At 30.8% G+C, this 24362-nt stretch overlaps 1 protein-coding gene and 1 long non-coding RNA gene across 3 annotated transcripts in view; one reads left to right on the top strand and one right to left on the bottom strand.

Annotated features, from left to right (window-relative positions):
- The window catches only part of LOC139425027 (uncharacterized), a 170466-nt gene that overhangs the window by 62288 nt on the left and 83816 nt on the right, over positions 1–24362 (top strand). The gene's annotated exons all lie outside the window — the stretch shown is intronic.
- CCAP (Crustacean cardioactive peptide) overlaps positions 22692–24362 on the bottom strand; it is a 335921-nt gene continuing 334250 nt past the window's right edge. For both annotated transcript variants that reach the window (XM_087157774.1, XM_071177855.2), the window contains one exon: positions 22692–22941. In XM_087157774.1, coding sequence (XP_087013900.1) covers positions 22930–22941 — 12 coding nt within the window. In that variant the 3' untranslated portion in view covers positions 22692–22929. The remainder of the gene's footprint in view (positions 22942–24362) is intronic.

The raw sequence follows: 24362 nt of genomic DNA, 5'->3' as shown, positions 1-24362 counted from the left end.
TAGTGTTAGAAACTTCTATTAAATATGCATGTAATGATCGCTGACTATAAGTCTAAATGCAATAATAATAACTTTATTTTTAGAAGTAAGACAAAAATAATTATGCCTTAAATAGAAAAGGATAAGTCTACAAATTAGCATTAAGTAGATATATAATACCGAGGAGAGAAAAAAAAAATTTTTTTTTTGACATAAGAAGGTTTTCGAGATATCGAGAATATACTGTATACCAATTTAGTTTCCAGCACGCTTGGAAAGTTTCTTTCAAATTTTTTTTTTCTAAGTGTATGTATGCTGGTTTATAAAAATCACCCGAGTTATAAAATCAAAGGTGATTTTAATAAGCAGCGGGTACTCTAGAGGCGGTACTATACAGCGAAGGCGTACCATTTTGAGAAGTGGGCCAGTCCCGCAGTGGACTGATAGTTAAGACACGGTTCCCAGCAGATCACCGAAGTCAAACATCACTGGCTGCTGTCAGTGTGCTGGTGAGTTACCACTTGGATCAGTCTGCGTAGGGACCGATGGTGTGCGGTATGGGTCCTCGTTAAATGTTCTACCGTAAAGTGCTCGACTTCGCGTGCTGGTCGTCGGGCTACCGAAGCGGGGGTGCCATCCCCTCTGCAGGGGATCACAATTGTGATGGCATGTCTTCGTATCATCCTCAGGGATGTTTCCCAGACCGTCGCCAATAGCCCATTGTGCAGCTCTAGCGTGACGTAGATGAACTACAACAGCAAGAAGTGGGCCAAATTGTGTTCGTTGTTTTCTTAAATATCAGCTCGTGGATCACTAAGTTGGTGGGACCACTAGAAAGGGAAGAAGTAAAAAGGATAACATTGGTTTGGAAACGTCGTAAATTTACTATTCGTTAACAAAAAAAACTTGATTGACGCCCCTTTTATTTTCTCTAACTTTTCGAAACTTCTTTTCCTTTTAATTAATAATAAAAATACGCTTATAATAATCAGCTGTGAGTCATTTATAAACTTTTGGGGGCCAGTGTCTGATTCGTGAGTCATATGTGCGTCATCACCGATATTGACAGATATGTGAGTAATAGCATACCTGAATCGTTCGGGGCAACATAAGAATTCTGAAAATTTTCTGTGTTGGCAACTAATTCAGTGTAATATGTTATTTAGTAATTACAATGTTAAAGGAAATTCAGATAACTATAAGTTTCATAAACTTATTCTTTATTTATTAGTAAATACTGAACCGAATTACTAGGGTACAATTTGTTTCATTTTTCTATTAAAAATTGCTAAAATTTAGGTTCAGGTAGTTTAAAATAAACATGCAAAAAAAGTTTAAAAAAAGTGAGAAAAAAAAAACAAAACGAGTGTAATAATAAGTGTAATGGATGTTGTAATTGTGACAATAAACTTAATGGTTGATTGAATTGAAACAATAAATAAAATGAATATTCTAAATGTTATTAAATACCAAACCTAAATAATAAAGCAGAATTTGTTTCACTTTTCTGTCAAAATTTTGTTGTTAAAATTAAGATCAGGTAGTTTGAGTTAAACATGCAGAAAAAGTAAACATAGTAACAATAAATTGAATGGATGATTGAATTGAAATAATAGTTAAAATGAATATTCTAAACGTTATTTAATTCCAAACTGAATAACTAAAGAATAATTTGTTTCCCTTCTCTCTTAAAAGTTGTTAAAATTCAGGATCGTGTAGTTTGAGATAAGCATGCAGAAAAGAAAAAAAAGGAGAAAAATAATAAATGAAGCAAATACAATGAATGAATAAATGTTCTGACTGTAATAATAAGTTTATAGTGGAAGAATAATTTCAGTGTAACCATAATAAGTGAAATTCATGCTCTAACGGTGACAATAAGTGCGTTGGATGATTAATTTGAATTGAAAGTTTTATTAAATACCAAACCGAATTACTAAAGTAGAATTAGTTTCACTTTTCTGTTAATAAGTTGTAAAAATTTTGTTTCTGAGAGTTTGAGATTGTTTAGATGTTTATAATGACTGTTTTAACAGTAATGATGTGTGTAGAGAATGTTTTTATAAGTTATATAAACTTACGTTCATTTTATTAGTTACGAATGAGAAATATGTATCATGTCTAGAGAAAGCTGTTACAGATACAGTAGGGAACCGATTATCCGGAACGTTCGGGACCATCGCTATTCCGGATAACTGATTTTTCCGGTTTCTGAATCGCTACAAAAAGTCGTTTTTTTATTGTTAAACCCAACTAAAAAAAATAACATTTGGAAATAATCTTAAAAAGAAGAAAAAACGAAGTATACTAATGATTATTTTCAAAATGATAGTAAGGTAAACATCTTTCCAGAAAGAAAGAAAAATCCTAAGCTCTTATGGAGGGAAAATTTTTTTTTTTTAAATGGCGAGAAAATGTATCGAATTTCGTTCCGGTTTTCCGGTTTTCTGATTTCCGGATAACAGATTCTGTACTGTACTTGCTATTTTTAATTTACACTTTATCCATCGTTGTTTTTATTATAATATTTCTTAATAAAACAAACTAACGTTTTTCAATTGCTAGACATTATCTTTCGAAATCAATGGAAAATCGTCGCTTGTTTAGGATTTATGGGAATTGAACCAAAGTTTTATTTTAGATTCCCACTTTAAATAATAATTTGTCTGTCGATCGTGAGAAAAGGTATTTAGTAGTTGAAAAAGAATGCGAGAAATAAAAATATTCGTGGGAAAGAAAACCTTTGTTCACTACAAAAATAATTGAAAATCTTGGCTTCTTTTTCTCAACATGAAAAAATTCGAAAGATTTATCATGAAAAAACAGAATCGTTATCAATAGTTGTAGAAAAGTTTATCTCGCTGGAGATCTTATTTTACGCTTGGCTTGCTGTCAAAAATAATAAAAAAATTTATAATGAAACAAAAATGAATAAATAAAAAATTAGATAGATGATTTCAGATATCTTGAAATTTATAACTGAATTTTCAAACAATGTAAGATTTAAGACATCAAAAACGGCTTCCAATTTGAACAGTAAAATAATATAATATAAGTAGCTGAAAAAGTATATTAATGTAAGAAAAAAATATTCGAGGAAAAAAAAAACTTTTTCATTACAAAAATAATTGAAAATCTAGGCTTCTTTTTTTTCGATATGAAAAAAATCGTAAGATTTATCGTAAAAAACCGGAATCGTTATCAATAGTTGTAGAAAAGTTTATCTCCCTCGCAATCTTATTTTACGCTTGGCTTGATGTCAAAAATAACAGCAAAATGAATGATAAAGCAAAAATGAATAAATATAAAATTAGATATATTAGATGTTTCCAGATATAAATCTTGAAATTTATATCTGAATTTTCAAAAAACGTAAGATTTAAGGCATCAAAAACAGTTTCCAATTTAAACTGTAATATAATATGGAGTTCTGACAAAAATTTTCAAAAACTGGAGCTTTTCAACATATCATAATATTGTTGTAACTTTTGAAATTAATAATAAAATGAAGTTTACGTCTGTAATGTTTAATTATCATTTCTAATTCAGAAGTTGAAAACTTTTCTTTCACTAAAGCCATAAAATTTGAGGAAAAGAAATTAAATGAGAAAAAAGAAATGCAACAAACACATTAACTACAGAAAACTATAGAGGTAAACAAGCCTCAGATAGCCAGATGCTAAAAAAGTATGACGACAAGTAAGAAAAATTCCCTGTGCCTTGCCAGGTATTTTAAACTTGTTGAATATCCAAATCTGCCCACTCTGACGACGTGCTCGTCATATGTGGTGACTCCCAGTCGTCTCCCAACTAGTCACGGCAACCCCCGAATCATTTCGATTCTGGTCCCCCTTATCGTTTTAGATTATTGACTAATAAAGTGACTTGTCATCTTTTACTTATTATTGTGCCCCTGTTTCTGTATTCCAAAGTTTAAATATTTTTTCTTCAAGTACAGTTGATTATTTTTCAAATCCAATTAATCGATTATTTTGTTACTATTAACATATCAATAATATGTTCTAATATACAATCATAGTAATAATATATTTCATGAACAAAATAATGATTGTTTTTATCAAACATATAGATTTTAAATGGAGAAAAAAAACATAAACGAATGAGAAGCTACCGTACCATTGGGGTTGGTGAGCTGAGCTAGCAGGGGGTGAAGCTTCCCAATTTTTTTTTTTTTTTTTAAATCTTACTGTACATAAATGTCATAATTTGTATATTGAGAAAAGTTCGAAATAACAAAAATTTTCGTAACTAAATCGGTTACAAAAAATTCTATGAGCAAAGACATATTCTTTTTCTGTGAAAATTTAAAATTCTTTTTCATTTTCATAATTATACACATTTTCTTATGTGTATTTTATAATAAAGCACAATATTTTTAGGCATATTTGGCAATTAGGAAATTAATTTTGATCTATGCTTGAGCTCCGTAAAAGTTAGTTAAAGCATTTGCGTGTTTTAGTAATTTCAAAATTTAGTTTTATTAGTTTCGCTTAAATAGTTCTCGAGATATGGCGAAATACGAAAAAAGTAAAATTAACATTAAAGGGTACAAACTTTAGACCGTTCTCCTCACCAAACTATTGGAACCATATTGCCCAAATTGCAGCTACCTATATTTTGGGGGTCAGAAGTCCTGGTTCGTCGAACAAAAGGGTATGCTTATCCAGAGAAAGTATGTTTTTGTGTGTGATTTCATAACTTAAAATATCGTCCATTTTTATTAATTAATCTTTGAGGACACCTTCTCGAACCATTAACATTGAGTCCTAGAATGAACATATTAAAACAAGTACAAGTTACAATGACAAAAAATAAGCATGCAAAGGACCGATTTTACTTTTTAATACTGAAAACGTTCCATTGTTTATGAAGAAAAAAATAATAGAATTTTGATTGAAAAATTACACTTTTTATAAATAGAATGCGTGTTCTTAAGTTATGCAATTTCCCAGCTCTCAATTCTTTGCCTAATCCGTTACCATGGTTTCAGCGAAACTTGCTTTTTTTTCCAGGCAAGTACGTTTAAGTAAAATATTGCAACATACTTGAGCGGTGGAAAATGCCAGATTTGCTGAAACCATAGTAACGCAGAGAAGAAAAATGTGGATGATAGGAAAATCGCTTGAGCTTGGTGTTTAATCTATTTATAAAGAGTATAATTATAGTAAATCATTAAAATTCTATTCGTTTATGAAGTCTGAAAAATATTGTTAACAATATAGTTTCGTGTTAATAATATCTAAAAGCTACCCAAACCACTACATCTGCATATACGACATGTTTCGTCATAACCGCTCTTAATATATATTTTTCGAATCGTTCTCAAAATCGAAGTAAAGAACCATACATAATAGCAGTCATAAATTATTTTTAGTCGAGGAAGAACAAATTGAGGACACTACCACATCAATTGAGGAAGTTGGGATAAAAAATATTAAAACTTGTTTTGTTGTTCGAGCGAGAAAAAAGTAGCTAAAAGGCAATCATTAAAAATATCTTCACTTTTTACCCGCTTGATGCTTTTATTTCTACTTTCATCAATAGTGATTCATCCGACTTCGATAGCTTTTTTTTCTTTGCTTAAATATTTTAAACTGTGAACGGTTATAATTAACTTTGACAAGGATTCTAAAAATATTTATTAAGAGTGGTGACTACAGAATACCCTGTATAGGAAGGCAAATTTTAAATGGAACTCAACTTATGTTCATTTTGAGAACAATCTTATTTTTCCTAGTTCCTATAAAATTTCCTATGAAGTTTTTTTCTTAACCCTATGTTATGCTGCGAAAATAAACTGGATTTTAAATAACATGTAAATGACCAATAGTTGGAACTAGCGTGCTGTCAGTAACGAAAATACTGAAATCATTACTTCTTTTGTAGTTTGAAGTGTAATGCTGTAGTTCTTGAAAAAAAGTACTGTTTGAGTAGTGCTATACAACACTAGTTTTCATAGATTCCTTACCTTTACTTTTAATGATAGTTTAGTGAAGAAATTTGGTTCAAACGTAATTAATTTTTAAATACGATTGGGGCAAATGTTATGCGGACGTCCATTATGTTCTTTACATAATTTTTTTTCTTGTCAGTAAGTTAACTTGAGCTTTAAATAAAAGCACAAATATTTGATAATTTTCTAGCATTTCTTAAAATAAATATTCGCTTTAATGTAGGCATAAAGAGTTAAAGGTCGAAAAAAAAGATCCTTAAAATTAATTATTTTTATTTATTTATTTTTTTTTTTAAATTTTGACTACCAGTGTAAATGGAATCTTTCTGAAAAATTCGTCTCCTAAAAGTAATTTATTAATGACTATATTTCGAAACCAGCTTGTAATCAGTACTTTTCTTTGCTTATTTTTTTGTTTACGTTTGTAAAAAAAGTATCCACTGAAATAAAAAACTTCCGATCACTGAAAATGACTATTATAAAATGGGAAAATGAGATCTACTACATTTTTTTTTAATGAATGAAATTGATCCATTATTCAAAAATGCCTTTGAGAAAAGTAAGCAAAATAAACCAGCATTTTCTAGAATTTAAAATATGAATTTTCAAAAATATGAAAGGTTATCGTTCCTGATCATGAGAATAAGCTTATCACATAGGCATATGCTTATTTTTAAATAATACCAAATAGAATTCTTGGAAAAAATATTTATTCTTAAATTATTTATTTTTCTAATCTAATCTTTTTCTAACTAAGTATAAATTATATAAAAAACAAATTTCCAACTGAGCAAAAATCAATAGTTTTAGTGTTTTTCTCCTCCACATCTTGTATTAATCAGTGGTGCAACCACATGGAAGTTGTTTCATAAATTTTTAAAAAAGCGATCTATATTTAATTTTTTTTAATAACAAATTTATGAAAATTCTTTCCATATACAGAATTGTTTTTCGAATTTTTAAATATGTGCAAACTGAAATTGAGTATTTCAGTTTCAAAGAAACCGTTTTTTTTTTTGTTCTTATTTTTAGCAATTTTAAAAGTTTTGTTAAAAATAATTTAGGTGTTAAAAATAATTAAAGCAACAAATCTCAGAAGTAAAAATAACTTAAAAAATTGATTTCTACCATAAATTGATTATTTTTGTATTGGTATTTGAGTTACATTAAGAAATATTGGTGTCTAAAATCTCAGTTTATTCGTATAATTTCATATATATAGGATTTGCTTAAAATACTTACAATTTGAATCACCATTTAGTAAAATAATTTCATAACAGATGGCAGCATCGCATTTCAATCTTACTCTTTTCGCCTGCACATTTTGAATACCTACCCCTAACTTTAGCAAAAATGAGTTTAGTAATGTATTTTGAATATAAATAGAAAGATTCCTAAAATAAATTTCACTATAACAGACGGGAGAATTTCTTTTTTGAGAAGTTAACAAAATAATGAACAATAAAAAGTTAAAAAGATATATAAATAAATACAATAAGTTTTCTAACATTAATCCTTTCTCTATTGGCATTTTAATTGCACTAAAAAGTAATTGAGGATTAAAAGCTCATTTATATACTTTTATGTTTAAAATAAGTGACATTTGAACTCTCTATTTAGTTTAGAAATTTTATAACAGATGGCAGCATCACATTTTTGAGCTCATGCTCCCTTCATGAAAGTTTTGAGATAAGTGTCGCCATCTTATCCGTTATTAGCAGACTTAAATCTCACACAATTCAATGCACAAATTGCATTATAGTTTAATTATAAAATTATAAATTAAATCACAGTTAATAGAATTAAATCACAGTTAATAAATTAAATCACAGTTAATAAAATTCTAAAAACAACAAAAAAAAAATTATCGTACATTGTAAATGTAAATAAAATTTTGGCTTCTATAATTGATAAATAATTCAAAGTATATATTATTTATAAAAATTTCCCAAAAAATTGAAAGATTAATGTATTTAACTTCAATGATTTTTGTTTATTTAATGTTTAAAACGACATAAATTTAAAAAAATTTTTTTTTTCATTTGTTTTTGATTTATTTTTTAGTTTCGATCTTAAATTTAGAAATTCAAATTTTTTTTCATACTTTGAAGACAAAAAAAAAAAAAAAAAAAAAAAAAAACACTAAAAAAAGCAACATTTTCCAATTCAGAGCAGTACTTTATTAGTGAAATAGTTTACACAATGATTAACCTTTCATAAAAAGAGGCAATGAACGCCAGAGATCCACGTCATAGTATAAAACAGGGCCGGATTTAAGCTTGGCGGGGCCCTAAGCTACTGAAAATGATGGAGCCCTTTTAAGTTCAATTCTATTTCAATCCACCTAAAGTAAACTGTCGTGTTTTTTATTGCTGAATATTAACATTATATTATTAAAAATTTGATATTATTGCTTGATTGTTAAATATATTGATTGTGATGGGACTATAATGTAGAGCCTTTCTATTATTACACATATTTTTTGAACGAGGAAAAAAACAGAAACTCATTTTAAGAACATCAGAAGCACAGAGTAAAGATTTGGCATGTTAGAAGAACCATTATATGTTTAACAGAGTTTTTTTTTCTTGAAATTCTGAATATATGTTATTTGGAATTTTAAATGATTTTTTTTTTTTTTTTTGCGAATTTTTTTTTCTAAATTGTTTCTTTTTTAAACGTTACATTTCGCTTTGCTGCTCTATGACTTAGAAACATGAAATTATGAAGGTGTGTCAAAAATAAGCAAGGAGTTAGAAAGAACATAAGGAAATACAATTTGATTATTAGTTTTATTTTTTTTTTTATAACCGCCGTTGAACAACTGACTTAATTTGAGTTTACGACTACAAATGTTTTACTCCGTATAATATTGAATAATCACCTTATAATTTTGAACTCAATCCAGAAGACAAGAGAAGTGGATCAGTACCCAGAAGTATTGATTTGTTGTGAGAACTTAGAGGACTTTGTAACCACGGCAGATTTAACATGCACCAGTCACCATTTTATACATGGGTATTCTTCGGCCGGCTGGATTCGAAATCCCATTCTCACAAACACGAGTTCAACGCCCTGCCAACCAGGCTATCCCGGACAAATTATTAGTTTATTTTACAATAGTCATTGAACAGCCAACCCAATTTCGAGTTTACGACTACTAATGTTCAACTTATTAGACGTCTAATTTTAAACTCAATTCAGAACGCAAGGGAACTCCAGGATCAAGTATTGGATGAAATTTTTGTCTTGGAGGGGGACGTTTTGATGAAACTGACCAGCATTTAAGTTACATGATGAGGAAAACCACAAAAGCTTTCCACTGTCAGTCTGACAACAAGGGGACTCTAACCTATGATCCGTCTACCACTGAGGATATTTTACTTCGGCACAGTGGCTGGTGTAGAATTCGTATCGACCAGTCAACACTGGGATTCGAACTCAGTGCCCTTGAGTCCATCTTCACTGGGTAATAACTCTGCAGGGGGTACCAATTTTATTGATTTGCCAAATTTTAGTCATTTTCAAAATGTAAATAAAAATTCAATCGTAATTTTTGTAGAATAAAAAGATGGAAATAAACCGTTTTTCCTCTTAATCTGCAATGATTAATCAGAAGCAACCATGAGGGTTAGTGTGCAAAATGAACAGGGGGTGTAGCTTTCTAGTTTTTTAAATACTTGTTAAATTATTAGTTTTTAACATGCATACTTTAAAAAAAATAAGGAATACATTTTTCAGTATTAAGAAATAATAATTAAAAACTGTCATCAGATGGAATAGAACCCGCGATCTCACAGTTTTGTGTTAAATTTCATAATCATTAGCCCCAAATATACACACCTGCCTTGCGGATATTTATTATTATTATTATTTTGTTCAAATTAAATAAATGAAGTTATTTGGATACTTGACATTCTTGAACTGGATACTTTAAATGCTTGACATTCGTTATTACAGAATGAAAAGCTTGGAAAGACAAATATTAGTTAATATTTAATTAAAAAAAAACCTGTATTGAAATCTAACGAATTGTCCCTGATAAATTTTGTGGCAGTAAGAAAAATATTGAAGCCTGATACATGTCCGGATTTTTGAAACATTTTCCAGTTTTACTATTTAATCAAATTGGTTTCGATGTCTTTCATCCCGCCTGTCTCATTAGTGATTCAGCATATTTCGATATCATTTTTGATTCGTTCTTACTTAATATTAATTTGTTTGCAACAATTAATTTGTATAACTTTTTTACTACATTTTTGCGAGGAGTTTAAAAATATAATATCGAGGGCATTAACTGAAGTTAAATTGGCTTTTTTTGTATGCCTCTTTTACTTACATCATCCACACACCCACACGCGACCTACTGCTTCTTAGAAACAGATATTAAATAGTCTCTTGATCAAATGATGGGACAAAATTTGCCTTTTAAACAAATCAAAAAACTTTTCTTCCTTTTAAAATTGTTTATTTTTAAATAATTTATTAATACTCAAATTGTTTAAAAGATATGCTCCTTTTCATTGACAACACAGTTTTATATTTAATCTAGCCATTTATTTATATTTCTTAAACTTATTTTTTATTTGTTTTTATTTTATTAAATTAAATGCACAGATTCAAAATAAAAACAAATATGCCAAAATTTTATAAATAGTTTCAATTTGCAATTTTAAGAAGTTATTTCAACTTTGCTTTAAAAATTTGAAATCCTTATAAATTAAAAAATTTAGATGCCTTATTAACCTTAAACACATAATAACAACAAAAATCAGGGAGTTAAAAGTAGGAACAAGTATGATCAATAAACAATAAAAGCATAAGCTAACTAAATAAATTAATTTTGTGTACCAAATATCATATTTTACAAATTAAACATAATTCATATTTCGGGAATACATGGAAAATTTGGTCAGACAGGAGGTTTGAACAATATTTTTTACATATATATTTAAACATTTGTTTAGCTGATGATCACTTGATTTCAATGCTCTATCAAGCAATATCACATGTTGCTTCTGTCCATTAGCAGTAAGGAAAATTAAAGTAAAACCACATCTGTTATCTCAATTTCATCCAAAATAAACCAAATCAAGAATTTTGGCAGATGGGCCTGTCAAAGAGGGAATTGAATGGTGGCCCACCATTTAAATAAAGAAAGAAAGGAGTTCACGGATTCATGTACGATTAATTTGGAAAATAACAAATTAAAATCAATTACAATAATTAAGTAAATTAAACAATTAAGGTAGTTAAAACATTTAGGATAATTAAAAGGAAAAAAAGCTTTTGTAATAAATTGGAAAACATATATTTCGCAAAAAAGAAAAGTTAAAATTAAACGAGAAGCTCTTTAACGACAATGAGACACAACGGAAATCTCGAAACAGAGTGACCCTAAACAAGATTCTCCCACAGCCCTAGAAATTTTTTGCCCAGAAATCAGACAAAAGGGTGTTTCTGTGGACAAGAGAGCCCACAGCAATTTAAAGAAGCTGAAAACATTTCCCACAGTGTAAATTGAGGCGGCTATTTGACTACCCCATGGAGTACCGCTTTTTAGGATCCATGGACTACTCCCATCACTGGTAGCTACGAAAGCTACAGGATATTTTCATCAGTCAAAAGGCCTTTTTATTGCTCTTTTGGTTAAAAAAGTGAAGAGTAACAATTATTTTATACTTGTAAACACTTCTATTAGATTTTGAAAAGCGTTCACCAATGTAAAAAAGAAAAAAAATGTATTTTAGGCTTCAGAGGGCTCCAGCTCCGAATAAAACTTTAAAAAAAGAAGGAATAAGTTGGATCTGGGGGCCCTTGCCATCTCGGGGCCCCAAGCTACAGATTATTTAGTTTATACGTAAATCCAGCCCTGGTATAAAAGCTGAAAATTTTTCTACACAAGTACGCTTGACTTTGACGAGTAACAGATGGCAAAGATGCACAAAATGAGACATTTCTTACGTCATTTCATTAAATCTGATATTTATATATATTTAGTCAACTATTCTACGATGTTTTCAAAGCAGCCGGAAAACCACTTTGCCGGACACCCTTTAAGTTTAAGAAAATGGGACCCTATAAGCTAAAATTGTTGCCCAAATAATATCTATGAAATTCACCTTCCTAAAATGACGTAAATAGGGTCCTATTTTCTTTACTTTTAATGGTGTCCGGCAGGTGGTTGTCGGTTGTCCGCATGTGAGCTATCTGGCTACTTGAAAAACATCCTAAAATAGTTTATTTTATTTTATTTTATTTTATTTTATGACCGGCCAAAATAACAAACACAAAATTCAGCTTTTATAAAATGAAGTAAGAAGGGTCCCATTTTGTACATCTTTGAAATCTGTTACTCGCCAAACTCAGTGTGACACAAAGGTTAATAATAATTTACCGCTCTTACACCCGCCTTAGTGTATTTGCATAGAAAAATTTTCTGCCTTTATACTATGGTGTAGGTATGGTGTGGTTGGTGGGTGGGTTCTAATGTCACTTGCCATATTAGCACCGAGCAGATTTAAGGCAGAGGGTGACTTGTTTTTCAGTGGCGCCATCTATGGCCAAGAATTCGACTTCTGCCACACCAAAAAAGAAACTCGATCAAATTTTGAAAATTTTTATCCGAATTAAAAATAAAGGGAAAAATAACGACTAATTTTATAATTGTTTGGCATTTATTTTTATTAATTATTTTCTTAAGAAGATCGCTGATACACAACTATCTTACCTTTGATTTTAGCGCCAAATGGTTGTTTATAAAAAAGATGGCGTGTTAATATTCTAGATATTGCAAACTAAACTAGATTTAAGTTTCTCCACATATGTTAGAATGTTAATTAGTGTGAAATTAATTAAATACATCACCGGTTTGTGTATCGCATTCGTAAAAATATTTTTTTTCTTATCTACGTCTTTTATTTAACTTAGATTTATTATTTGCATATGCATTTTATAGTAACCCTGATTATATTTATTTTGTGTAACTGGCAACTTCATGATTAGTTAATGTTCCATATCACTTCGGGCCACTCTTTATGTTACGTAAGAAATAAACCAAATCTTTCTTTTTGAAATAATATAGAATGTGTCACAGGAGAATTCATATTTGTCGGACAAGGCTAACTCGAAATAGAATAGGAAAAAACTTTCCATGAATAAATGCCATGTCTCAATATACAATTAGGATTCATATTGTAACGTAACAGAGTGACAACTGAGCTAAAAGCATCAATTCCTCGAGAGGTAATGTTAAAATAATGTTGCTTGAGAGACACACACGAGAAGTGATGTTCTTTTTTTTTTGTTGTTGAAAAGGAGAGTTTTTTCTGAGAAGAGATATTTCGTTTGGGTAATATTTTGTGATTTTTCGTGTGAATGTTTAAATAAATTGTTTGGTACAACTCACGTCTTATTTCTGGTTGTTGTGACACAACAGAATTTTTCTGGTGGCAGCGGCGGGATATAGTAAGAGTAGTTGATTTAAGGTAGTCAGTTATTGTATATTTAGTTTTTTATCAGTTGTAAATTATGGCTTTTCTTAATAAAGCGAAAAAAGTGGATTTGATAGAATTGGCCGACGAATTAGGTGAATCTGTTCCACCTCAAGCAAATGTTTGTGAAATTAAAAAAATAATTCAAACTAGTCAACATTATGAGGCTGAGGATGTAAAGATGTGTTTGACTCGTATAACGGAGGAGAGAATTAGGCGAGAAGAACTTGAAAAACAAGAACGGCGAGAAGAACTTGAAAAACAAGAACGGCGAGAAGAACTTGAAAGAGAAAGACAAGAACGGCGAGAAGAACTTGAAAGACAAGAACGGCGAGAAGAACTTGAAAGACAAGAACGGCGAGAAGAACTTGAAAGACAAGAGCGGCGAGAAGAACTTGAACGGCAACATCAATTGGAATTGCGTAAACTCGAATTAGAAGCAAATTCTCAAATTCAGCACCAAAACAGACCGGTATCAGGTGAAACAAATCATAAAATACAGATTTTACAAATAACACCAAAATTTAATGAAGGTAAAGATGAAATGTCGTTGTATCTGATAAATTTTGAACGTCGAGCAGAAATTGCACAAATTCCTAAAGATGAATGGGTGCCTTACCTATTGAGCGTAGTACCACCCGACATTTCAAATATGTTGGCGAGAGAGTCCCCTAATGATGCCAATAACTACGACTTTGTAAAAGAATTGATTCTTAAACAATATAAGCTTAATGCAGAAGAACTCAAACAAAATTTTTATCGACATTTTAAATCACCTGAAAAATCTTGGCGAAATTTTGCACAAGAATTAAATTGCTATTTTAGCGAATGGGTTTCTGAAGCAAAAATTACCACTTTCGATGATCTTAAGAGTTTGATGGTTACCGAGCAAATGAAACGTCATGTACCAAATGACATGAGAGATCATTTTCTTGAAGATTGGCTGGAATTGAATTCTTATTCCAAATTAGCCGGAAAATTGGACGACTATGAAAGTTTAAAAAACAGTTTCAAGGAAAAGTCTGTGTCTTATAATCGAAGTAACCAAGATGATTCTTGGCGATTTCCGAACCAAACTGATACCAGAACTGAAGAAAAGTTGACTTGGCAGAAAAATAATGCTAAAGAAAATGTTCGCGAAAGAGAATTTGAAAGAAGAAGACAGCTTAGATGCTATGAATGTGGTTCTTATGATCATCTACGCCCTCAATGTCCCAAGGCGAAAACAAATTCTGAAACTGTGGCTTCGCTTCACGTTTCGGAATCAAGGTTTCCTGATAGTATAATGACACCATATACGAGCATTGGCGTGGTAAATGGCGTTGGCATTTCAATACTACGAGACACTGGCGCAACCTTGGATTTAATTCCTAGGAGATTTGTAAAACCTGAAATGTACACGGGTGAATCTGTTTGGATAAAAACTCCAATACAGGAAGAATCATTTTGTTTTCCATTAGCCGAAGTTGAATTAAACTGTAAGTTAGGAAAAGTGGTTACTAAGGCAGCTGTATTAGGTGATTCTCTTGATAAAGGGTATTATTTATTGGGTAACAAAACGGCTGCGCTATTGGAAAATTCGTTTGAAGTCCCAATGATAAGTGCTGTAATGACTCGAAAACAAGAAAATATGAATGAAAGGAGGGAAGTGGAAAATAAAGATAATGTACAGTTCGGTATAGTCGATTCCAATGAACACATCGTTACTTCTGATCAAACGGCGAAAAACGATGACTTACTCACTGAAAAGATTCGTGACTACAATTTTACTGTTTATTTTCCTGTTTATTTTCCTTTACTGTTTTATTTTCCTATATACCGATAAACAAAACAGTTTTATGTCAACCTATATAGATCAGTTTTGACAAAATTTTATGTATGTTTTTTTGCCATTTCCTACTTTTGCAAAGAAAACTCTGTGGAAGGGAGGAGTTAGACTGTAACGTAACAGAGTGACAACTGAGCTAAAAGCATCAATTCCTCGAGAGGTAATGTTAAAATAATGTTGCTTGAGAGACACACACGAGAAGTGATGTTCTTTTTTTTTTGTTGTTGAAAAGGAGAGTTTTTTCTGAGAAGAGATATTTCGTTTGGGTAATATTTTGTGATTTTTCGTGTGAATGTTTAAATAAATTGTTTGGTACAACTCACGTCTTATTTCTGGTTGTTGTGACACAACAATATCCATGATGACGTAGCTTGCAGGTATCCAATTGTATCTTAAATATTTGCACGATTCGTGTATGAGATTCGAAGCGAATGAGAACTTGATTGGTGTAATATATTTACACGCGAAAAATTCACCAATCAGGTTCTCGTTCGAATTCCAGTATTCACACGGATGGTTGACTGAAGTAAACATTAACAAACTTCCTAACACCGGAAGAAATTTAGAAAACTTACTGTGTATCCCTCCGCTTATGTCGTTCTTACAAGGTGATGTGTGAACAGGCTTGATATTCTAATTTTATTACAATTATTTTTAATCAAATTTAAGCGAATTTTACCATTTATAAGTTCTCTGTAATTTATAAATTCAAACAGGTCATGAGCCGAAAGCAAATTTAAGAAAAATAATATCACAGCACTGATAAAGTGAAAGGTTTGCCACGTTCGAATTGAAAGAACGCTACAAGTATAATAATATTGGCGCACTTTTCCAAACTTAAAGCGAATCTCTATTCTTAAAGCGAATTTTAACCCCTAGCGCCAACTGAGCTTATCTTTATACGGTCAATACGCGATATTTTCGGATACAGATATATTTCACCATCTTTTGCTGACGATCGGAGATGCGTGAATCTCATGTAGTGAGAATGGCAACTCCATGTTGTTTTAAAATATCGTTCTTTAGATTTTAGTTACCAGCGTTAACGGAACATCAGCCATCTGTTAAAGAACTTTCTAACAATTTTCCAGCTTAGTGAATACATTTCTTGTTCCTTTTACTGATTACAGCAAACAATACATTTCTATTTCATTCTTATTTAAAAGGTAGGAGCTATATAAGGGGCAATTTTCTTCAAATCAGTTCTGTTGGACCTTAATATCTGAAGTTGTAAAAATTTTTTCGCTTTGTCATAGGCATTCTAATTAAGTTTCCACCAAAAATTTGTTTGGTTTTCGTGTTATATTTAAATTATTTAATTATGTTTAATTATAACTCAATTCTTACAACAATTTTTTTTTAATTCTCTCGACAACTGCTGAAATTATTAGGAGTAAATTGAAAACTTTGCTGGTTTTGCTTAGTACTACTACATTTAGTTTATTATTCAGTCATAATTAATTTATGAAATTTTGTTAGTTATATTGTATTCAAATCCGATACAAAATGTATCAGGTTTTTGTTAATGATATTGTAACGAATTTTTAAGCATTTGAATTTTGAAAATAGTTTGTTATCAGACTAAATATCTAAACAAACAATTTAATTCGAAAATTTGCAAGAAAATCGTGTAACTTAGAGATAAAATAACGCTTAATACATTTCTTAAGTAAAAATCTATTTGGCAACATTTTGACGACTTGGCAATAATTTTGAAGATATGGCGACCATTTGGCGACAAAATGATAGTTCTGAAAAATTTGAGTTTCGAAGCGATAAGACGGATTGGAGTTATTCTGGTCTTTTAGTCTTATTGTCTAGAATCATGTGCAAAGTTCCGGGTTCCGTCGTCAATCTCATATAAATAGGGACGTGCCTTAATAAAGCATTAATATGTTAGTAATTGCAATAGTCTTCTGATTTGTGAGTTTCTTATGAACTGTCTGAGGTTTAAACCCATGATTTGTTGAATACTAGCCGGTTATTCGTGCCGTAATTTAGACCTGAAAATTGCTATATTTTCTGGAAGATTCTACCAATAAAGTTTTGGAGTCCAATCTACGCTAACCCCTGTGCTCGTATAGTATTCAGATGTATTAGTATCGGTTTGTCAGTGATATTGAAAAAATGGGTACTCTCTCATTTGTAAATTGTACGTGGTAACCAATAGTTTTCTATGATGCTCTGGTTGTATCGGATATAGTTTTAGATTGATAACTTTTATAATCCTTTGCGAAATGTTATTTTGCAGAATATTATGTGTAAACTATATCAAAAGTGAGAAAAAATAGCATGAAACAAGTTAACATCATCATACTTGGCATGGAGGGCATGACAAGGTGGGCCAAGGTATTCTGTTGAAAATTCTTTCAGGAGAATCTATTTTTTGACTTAAGCTGCAAGTTTCTTAGCCCAATCACAGAATGAGAGCCATCGTTGTATTGGCAAAAAATTTGGCAGCGAAAAAATTTGATACAAAAATCTTCTTTACTGCATTCTGGCGTGATATGAGCAACTTATTATTTAAAGGATTTGCAATTTTCTCAAGGATTATTCTATCAGCTTATAATAAGAAGTGTTTGTGAAACAAAAATTATTTTTCTTAATGCACATTATATATATAATCTGTAACCGTGTTGAAAGTGGGATTTAAGCAGGCATCCCGATTTTGACGAAATTAGTTCTGTTTTCCAGGTTAAGAACTCTGAATTGCTCTTTACTGGAGAAGAGTAAGAATCTATCATATTGGCGTGTTGTTGATTAATTCACGGCGTCTGTGTAGATTTGTTTGTTTTTCTACTACATTAGCTCTCTAATGATCTCTTTTTATACTATCCTTATTAATATTTTTATTTTATAACCGTCATTTAACAGCCAACCCAATTTTTTGAGTGTTACGACTATTAATGTTCAATTCCGTAGCCTTTTACAATTTTGAACCTAATCCAGAAGAAAAGGGAACTCCTGAATCATGTATTGAGAGAACTTAGCCTTCGTGGAAGACTTTTGATGGAACTAACCCGCATTTGCGCTACGTGGAGAGGAAGAACACGAGAACCTTCTACAGATAGCCTGACGGCAAAGGGACTCTAACCCATGATCCGTCTACCACTGAGTATATATCAAATCAGTTCTGTGGTCGGTGCAAGTCGGGTGCAGATTCGTTTCGACCAGCCATCGCTGGGGAATCGTACCCGATTCATCTAGTTGGAAGGCGAAAGCTCTATCGCCTGAGCTATCGCGGCTTATCCTTATTAATACGTCATAATAGTCATAAAAATTATTTCTAGTCCAGATTATTATTGTTACTGAAGATTTATATCCTCACAAACAATAAGGATTTAGCTCGATAAGTAGCACTGTTCTGTTTTGATAACCTCTGATCATGAGATAAATCCAGGTTTTACCTTAGAGGAATGATTTCTGATCTTAGATCTTTTTGATCTTAAAGGAGTTAAGAGTTTTGCCCGGTTCTGAGTATCTTCCCTCTTGATATGCGTCTATGCTGCAAATGCTGTGGAGTAAGAAATATTTACATCCAAGGCTGAACAAAGGTTTTACGGGTACCAGGACAAAATTTATCGACTGCTCCATCTTCAAAGAAGAAAAGGACTCATTTTCATGTTTTGTTAAATGTTTGGATATCCTTTATACAGAATTGTAGTTTTTATCAATAAAATGAAATGAATATCGATAAATAAATAATCGATATAATGAAATTCTCTGCCATTTTCTTTTGAAAAACATTAATAAAAGAGTTTTGTTAAGTGAAAGCATTGCTAATTCAAATAGTGAAAGCATTGCTATCGTTATTTTAAACAATCAATAACTCTAGAGATGTGGACAATTAATGAAAAGATAAATAACATCAAGAGGGAGTATAGCTTTGTTGGTAAGGGAAAGATGTGCTACTTGGAAAACTAACTTTCATCAATATCCATACAAATAAAAACTCCGATGAATTTTGTTTCCCAAATAGCACATTTCATCCTCTCCAACAAAACTTTTCCCTCTCTTTAGGTTGTTTCTCTTTTCACTGATGTCCACATCTCTAGTGTTATTGATTGCTTAAAACAATGGTTGCAAGAATTTCACTGCTACTTTATTGAAATTAACGATATTATCTCCCTTGTCAATTCCTGTGTTCAGCAATCTGGCTTTCAAATCAATGGTAATTTCTATAAACACATTCTATAAACAAATGAGAGCCATGGACAGCCATCTATCTTTCTTTCTTTGACATATTCATTCTTTATGACATATTCATGCATTATTTAGAAGAAAAGCTCATATTCTCTCGGTGGAAAAGATGTATTGGCGATGCGTTTGTCTTAGTAGACAGAGATACTGACTTTCAGGTACTTTCCACTGTCAACTAAATTGACTCCAACATTCAATTTGCTATGAATGCGGAAATTAATTTTACTTCATCATTTTTCGATGTTCATGTAACTAAATATCCTGATCCTTTTTACACCTCTAATTATCGTAAACATTTTGCTATCTGTTTGCCCCTTCATGCATATTCTAATCACCCTGATTGTCAGAAAATTTATGATTTTCATACTTTTGTTTTCCGGACACTAAACCTTTGCTCTGACTCTTCTCCTTTAAACTCCAAACTTAACTTCCGCCGTTCGCTTACTGCTAACCGCGGATTTAACCTTGCTATAATTGATTCAGTTTTTGCTAAACTTGCGAGACCCTAACGCCCTTATTCTGATCCATACAGAGAACTCTTTTCATTGTTTTTCTTTTCCTTCATTTGTCATAAAATTGCTGATATTCTCTCCCGTTTTGGTTTTAAAGTCATTTTTATGCCTAATTGTCAGAAATTTTCTGCCTTTCATACCTTTGTTCTGACTCTTCTTCTTTAAACTCCAAACTTAACTTCCTCCGTTCGCTTGCTGCTAACCGCGGATTTAACTTTGCTATAATTTATTCAGTTTTTGCTAAACTTGCGAGACCCTAACGCCCTTATTCTGATCCATAGAGAAAACTTTTTTTATTGTTTTTCTTTTCCTTCATTTGTCATAAAATTGCTGATATTCTCTCCCGTTTTGGTTTTAAAGTCATTTTTATGCCTAATTGTCAGAAATTTTCTGCCTTTTTATACCTTTGTTCTGACTCTTCTTCTTAAAACTCCGAACTTAACACCCTCCGCTAGCTTAACACTCACCGTGGATTTAATTCATCTTTAGTTGATTCAGATCTCGATAACTTCACTAGACCTAAACGCCTCACACTTTCTAATTCTTACAGATAACTTGTTATTTTACAGTTCTTTTCCCCACCTGTTTGTTATAAAGTTGCTAATATCTTCCCCTGGTTTGGTTATAAAATCATTTTTAGACTTGTTATCAAAAATGTAATTCTCTTAAAGATCCTGTTATTTTTGATAAAGGCTGGGGCATTTACCCTATTCCTTGGTTGCATTGGACAAATTAGACGCCTTTTAAAATTTACATTTAAGGAACTTGATAGATATGTCCGTTATATAGAATAAGAAAAACCATCAATTGCTGCACATTGTTAGAATTTTGGTCATAAATTCTACGGAAGAAAAACTGTAATTGCATTTATCTGAAGGAGCTTTCTTCTACGTCCGCATGCAATCAGAATGCTCTGATTGGAGGTTGAGTTTGATCCCAAAAAGGCTATAAATACAAGCTAACCCTTAACTTAGATGTTCTTTTCCATTAGTCCTTTTTCAGTGTAAGTTTCTAGTGTGTAATGTACTAATATGTCGTTCTGATATCCATTTATCTCTGAATTAGATTTCAATAGCTAATTTAATTTCGACGATGTCAAAATTATTTCCACTCTAATCTCATCAGCTCATCTTGATGCCTCGAAATATTTATTCATATCATTGTTGATTCCATTGTTAACGACATTAGTTTCAAACCACCTCTCCATAGATCATGGAAATGTATTTACCCTGATGTGACCCTCTCTACCACAGTGGTTTTTCTTGTTCTTTTTCCACGTTTATTTTTATTCTTTTTTCGGTTACTAAGGTTTTTTTTAGTTTTTTTTCTCACCACTATTTTCTATTTATCACTGACAACTTTACGTTTTGTATTTCACGTCACTTTTTTTTTCTTTTCAATCACGTCTGTCATACAAGTCTTAAAATGGGCGTCTATTTTTGAGATCTTGAAACATGTTGACTGTTATTTCTAATCTGTATGTATATTTTTTGGAAGGGAATGAAATTTCTTAATTAAGTAATAGCTTCAAAGTCAGCCTGCTCTATTCTCAATGCTTTTTAGCTGGTGTTTATAATATAGTTTACGTAATTTTTTACGTTTAATAGTAAGTGTATGGTTATAAAAAGTGCTCATTTTAGAAATTATATTAACATTTGAGGCTGACAAAAGAAATAATTCAAAAGAAGCATCATTCTTCCCAAAATAAAGGAATTTAGTTTATTATGGTTCGCACGGTCCAGAATTCAAATATTTATTTATAAGAACTTAAGTAACAAGCATAGTACGTATAGAATTCCTAAGACTTTTTTGTTTTAATAATAGCCATAACTTATTTGTTAATAAATTTATTTTTTAATTTTTATCGATTTCAGAAATAAAAGAAAATTCCAAAATAGAGTATTTTATAATAATTTTTTTTCTTGAAATAATTAGGGGGTAGAACGAGTCCTTCTATTAAAAAAAACCATTGACAAAAGGGTTTGTCATTTTTTTGAGAAAAAATATAATTCAATTCACAACAGTAAATTTTTCTTCTTAAAAAAAGTACAAAATACAAGCTTGCATTTGTTAAAAATATGTACAAAATATTTACTTTAGACTCCTTCAAAAAAAAAATTTTTTTGAAAAGAATTAAATTCGTACATTTTTATCACTAAATATTACACAAATGGTATAAATTTTTAAACTTTTCTATAAAAGGTATGTATCTAAAAATAAACTAGTAATTGCTATTAACGATTTTGATAAAACACGGTTTAAGTGATAATACACAGAAAAAGTAATTGCTAACAAAATAAACTTTTAAATAAGGACATCCATTTACTTTATGAACAAGTAAGATTATTAATAATATTATCATTAATTTGTGTTAAGTTAGATAAGGTAATGAATGAATAGTTGCAAAATCATTTTTAAACGAATTGAGTTAAGAGGTTTCCTCCTCATTCTAAACCTTTTGTTTCGAAATAAATTACAGCATTTCCTTTATTTAATTAAATATGTTTTCGTTAAAAAATTAACACACGTTCAAAAATTATCAGTATTTGCCTAATTGAATAAAACTTCTTTAATAACTAAATTACCTCATTAAGTTTTATTCGTTTTTCGTATTCTGTCTGTTTCGTTTCATAATCTTCGCCGAGATGGAAGAAATGAAATGTACCATTAAAAATGTCATTGTATTCGAAGAACATAAAATGGAATTTACAAACAAAAAGCTACATACTTTATTCACAGCAGTTTATTACAGCTTATCATAATTTATTTCACCATCCGGGTACATTACAGAACATGCATTTAAATGATCTAATGATCGAACAAGAATTTATTACAGTAGGTGTGTTTTAATTATGAAATCAGTGATAATGTAAAGAAAACTGAGAAAACAGCTTCATCTACAGACATACGGACGATAATGAGAGGTCGACTTTACGAATAGCTTCATTTCCTTTTCTGAAATAGAATAGAATATTTAGTGCATATTTTCAATATCAATTTACACTAAATAAAATTACAGTTCATTTATCAGTATTAACGCTATTTTTCGAAGCTCTGTCGCCAAACCATAATTTAAGCGCCTCATACTTGAAGCAATGCGATTGGTTTTAAACTATATACATAATCTTGCCGTGAAGAATGACCTGTGCTTTGGAACAGACAAAGAACTTAAATATTTAAAAAGTTATTAAACCTTTTTAAAGAAATAACCAAGTCTGTTACATTTTTCTACCTAGGTAAATTATCAAAATCACTACAGTATTCTCAGTTTTTACAAATTTTCATGAGCCCAAGTAATACAGCATCTTAGTAAGTTTTTAAATATTAAAAAAATTAGACCATAAACGCTTTTTATTTTCATAAAACTGTGGCTTTTCTCCATATTGACGTTTTGTGACATTTTCGAAATAGGCGTAGACAGCACTGGCTTCAGATAGGCTAAACTTGACCTAACAGTCATGGTTAGCAGTTACAAACTCACAGCGGTTATAAAAATAGCATATTAGTCGCAAAAAAGCATTATTTCGTATTACATTGGAGTATTCGAAAGACAGCCTTATTAGGAATCGAAGAGCTGAATTGAAGATAATTTTAAATAAGCTTAAATCAAGGCTGCATCGGGAAATGGATGTGTCCCATTAGTACTCAGTTTGTAGCTGGTGAAGTATTGAATAAAATTTATACTTAAATAAATAAATAAAATTTATAGTTTTCCCCGGCTGAAAACTAGCACCAGTTTAGTATCGCCTTATTCGACTTCTTAGTAATTACACAGTTATTACTGGCAACAAATTTCAGGACGTTTAAAAAAGGCTTTTCACAGGAGAAAAAAAAATCAGTTTTTCTCATAAAGTTCTATAAATATTGTTATTATTTTGTTCTTTAAATTTTACTATTTTTGACAAGCAACAAATTTAGTTTGCATAATACGCGTCATAGAAGAGTTAAAGTTTTATGCGCTAAATGATTCATTCAGTTTTAAAGGACTGTATATTTACATGTATAAGACAAAAAAAGACGAATGGTGCATGGGAAGATACAGGCACGTACTACAGATCTGGTACGTACGACACATGTTCAATTATATGCAAACTTGTTTACCCGATTAACACTCCAATTGTAAACTAATTCCGTCCGTATGTTTCTATCAAAATCCACCACAACAGCAATTGTGTGTTTCTGCCTTGTTATTGGAGATACATAAACAAATGAAAGACCAAGTTTATATACCCCCAATACCGATTTGTGAATTTCAGTATTTATGTACACACATAGCCAATAACAATGCAGAAAAACATCACTACTACTGTGATGGATATTGATAGAAACATGTTGAACATGTTGATATTGTTGTAAACATGTCATTGAATGTGTAG

This window comes from Parasteatoda tepidariorum, chromosome 2, assembly GCF_982258835.1.
Source record: "Parasteatoda tepidariorum strain Cologne lab strain chromosome 2, Ptep-v5.0, whole genome shotgun sequence".
NCBI lineage: Eukaryota > Metazoa > Arthropoda > Arachnida > Araneae > Theridiidae > Parasteatoda > Parasteatoda tepidariorum.
The sequence above is the reverse complement of the archived record's forward strand: the minus strand, read 5'-3'. Positions and strand labels throughout refer to the sequence as shown.